Below are 2,325 nucleotides of genomic sequence, written 5' to 3'. Positions count from 1 at the left end.
GCAGGCAAAGCTGTCCCAACGGGAAATATGTACATAGTGAGGATATTTTTATTGGTGGAGAGAAAAATTTTGGAAAGGTCCAGAGTAGGGCTTTCTCTGAAGAAGCGGGTAATGTTAATGTGTACCACTTCGTTCTGTTCGCCTCATTTGGAACCATGCGAGTTAAAAGAGGGAAAGCGGGTTGACAGGAAAAAATTTTAAATTTACAAAAATAGGCTCCTTTCGATAAGGCTCGCAGGTGTACATATACATACATATACATATTCATATATATATATTAAAGAGTTGGTAATTATTTTGCAGAACACGGTTGGTACCCATGTGTTTACAAAAAGGATTTATAACTTAAGGTTACATTGATTAAAGAAAACGGCACACATTAAAACAAACGTATGCAGTCATGAGGGGGGAGGGGTGCACATACGTAAGTAACGTGCTGGATCGTACGCCACACATAGGCATACATACGTCTTGGCGTACACGTGTGGAATTGGCGGTGTACATATATTTGAGCGCACCTTGGGGGGAAGGCGCTACGCATATGTATACATACACATTAAAACGTCATTCTTAATAAATACATATTAAAAAAAAAAAAAAAAAAAAAAGTGAAACGAAAAATGAATACGGGGGACCCCAAATGATAAGTGGTGGTACACAGATAGTTATGGGAATTTAAAAAAAAATAATTAAAAAGGGGAGAGGAAGCACCGAATGAGGTAGTAGTACAGGTGGGCGGGTGATCAAAAAAAAAAGGGAAGCACAAAATGGGTACACATAAGCACGTACATATAGCGCTTACACGTACCCATGTGCGCATGTCGAAGGCGCCGCGGGGGAAACTTAATAAAACAGAGAGGGCCGTGCGCCATCTATCCGGGGAGAAGGTACACATATATGCAGATATTTTACACGGGCGAAGGGGCAGAATGCAAACGATTGACACACATCCACCGCACGTTATACATAAAAAGAGCGATCCTGCAAATGTTATTAGAACAAGTTAATTGTTTTTCATAACGTCCCTTTGGCAGAGCGGGCACTGTCTCCTCTGGGAGAGCCACTTCTTGGCGCACTTCGTGTGGAAGTTGTGTAAACACCTTAACTCAAGAATGTCATCCTTTTCGGCAAAGTCGGATAGGCAAATGGAGCAGGACTCGTTCTTTAATTTTCTGTCTGGTGAATATTTAAAGGTAGGGATTTCTGCGAAAAAGGGTTTCGGCACCCCCTTTTTCTGTTTCGGAACATTTTGATGATATGGAAAAAAAAAGCAAAACCATATGACTGTAAAGAATACTCGGAACACACATGACAGGATGATAGACCACGATATAAACCACAGGTAGAAATTCCTCGTGTACTTTCTCGTCACGACCATTACGACGGTCCCTGTAATGAACCATAAATAGTTCAGTAGGCTGAACCGTTTGCTCAGTTTCCATCCCTTGGAGCTCGTCAGTCTTCTCAGCCTAAGGGGGGGGAGCAAATGAGTAGTGACGATGATGTGGTGCTCCCTCAAATGACATGTACACACAGAGGGGCTTCTCATATACGGGCAAGAAATACAAATTTTCACGCATACCATTAACGCACCAATGCGCTGCTATACAGTAAAAGCTCGTCACTTACGCGTGAATGTGCATCCGCTCATTTTCCATCTTATACTTCCTCAACAGGAAATACAGAAAGAATCGCACGGGGGCCTGTACAAGCTGCAGCAAACTGTTAATTACTATCCACCATCTGAGGATCTCATTGCACGAGCACTCCTTCCAGTGAATGATTAGATACGCCAAGTAGGGGAAGGACGTGCTGATGCTTATTACGGCTGAAATGAGATTTATTCTTTCGATAAAGTATAATGAGTCACTTGGTGCAGTTGCTATGATGTCCATTATCGGGTCGGCATTGTTCTGCATTTCTTGGTCGGTGGCGATCATGTAGTTTTTCACAAACTGGAGGGGAGGAAATGAATGGGAAAAAAAAAAAAAAAAAAGGGAGAGGCACAATTAGCAAATGGTCATACAGTATGGAGACATAACTTATCACGTCATGTTTAACGCATCTACTAAAAAGTTCATCATTTTTGCAAATCATATTTGTTGTGGTTCTTCCGTTTGTGGGACATGGGGTTCCACGCAAGAAGCGCTCACTGTGGGGGTTTTCAGACGAGGGTGACTTCCTCATGCAGAAGGAACTCTCTCACTTTTCATGTCGCATCAACCCCCCACAAAATATTTGCGCTTTCCCATGCCTTCCACTTTTCTCTCACTTACATGTGATGTGTTCACGTAAATTCTCCTGATATATGCGCGTACTGAATTT

The 2,325-nt window shown here is 42.2% G+C and overlaps 1 protein-coding gene across 1 annotated transcript, besides 2 other annotated features; it reads right to left on the bottom strand.

Moving 5' to 3' along the window:
• Positions 1-6: 6 nt before the first annotated feature.
• Positions 7-37: a microsatellite.
• A 492-nt stretch (positions 38-529) lies between these two features.
• Positions 530-1,940, bottom strand: PVX_079770 (hypothetical protein, conserved; the record flags this gene model as incomplete). Its single annotated transcript, XM_001613612.1, has 2 exons — positions 530-1,469; positions 1,630-1,940. 2 exons carry the CDS (start codon positions 1,938-1,940, stop codon positions 1,004-1,006), a joined length of 777 nt encoding a protein of 258 aa, XP_001613662.1. The 3' UTR covers positions 530-1,003.
• Positions 658-680: a microsatellite.
• Positions 1,941-2,325: the final 385 nt, after the last annotated feature.

The sequence above is a fragment of the Plasmodium vivax genome, chromosome 10, assembly GCF_000002415.2.
Source record: "Plasmodium vivax chromosome 10, whole genome shotgun sequence".
NCBI lineage: Eukaryota > Apicomplexa > Aconoidasida > Haemosporida > Plasmodiidae > Plasmodium > Plasmodium vivax.
The sequence above is the reverse complement of the archived record's forward strand: the minus strand, read 5'-3'. Positions and strand labels throughout refer to the sequence as shown.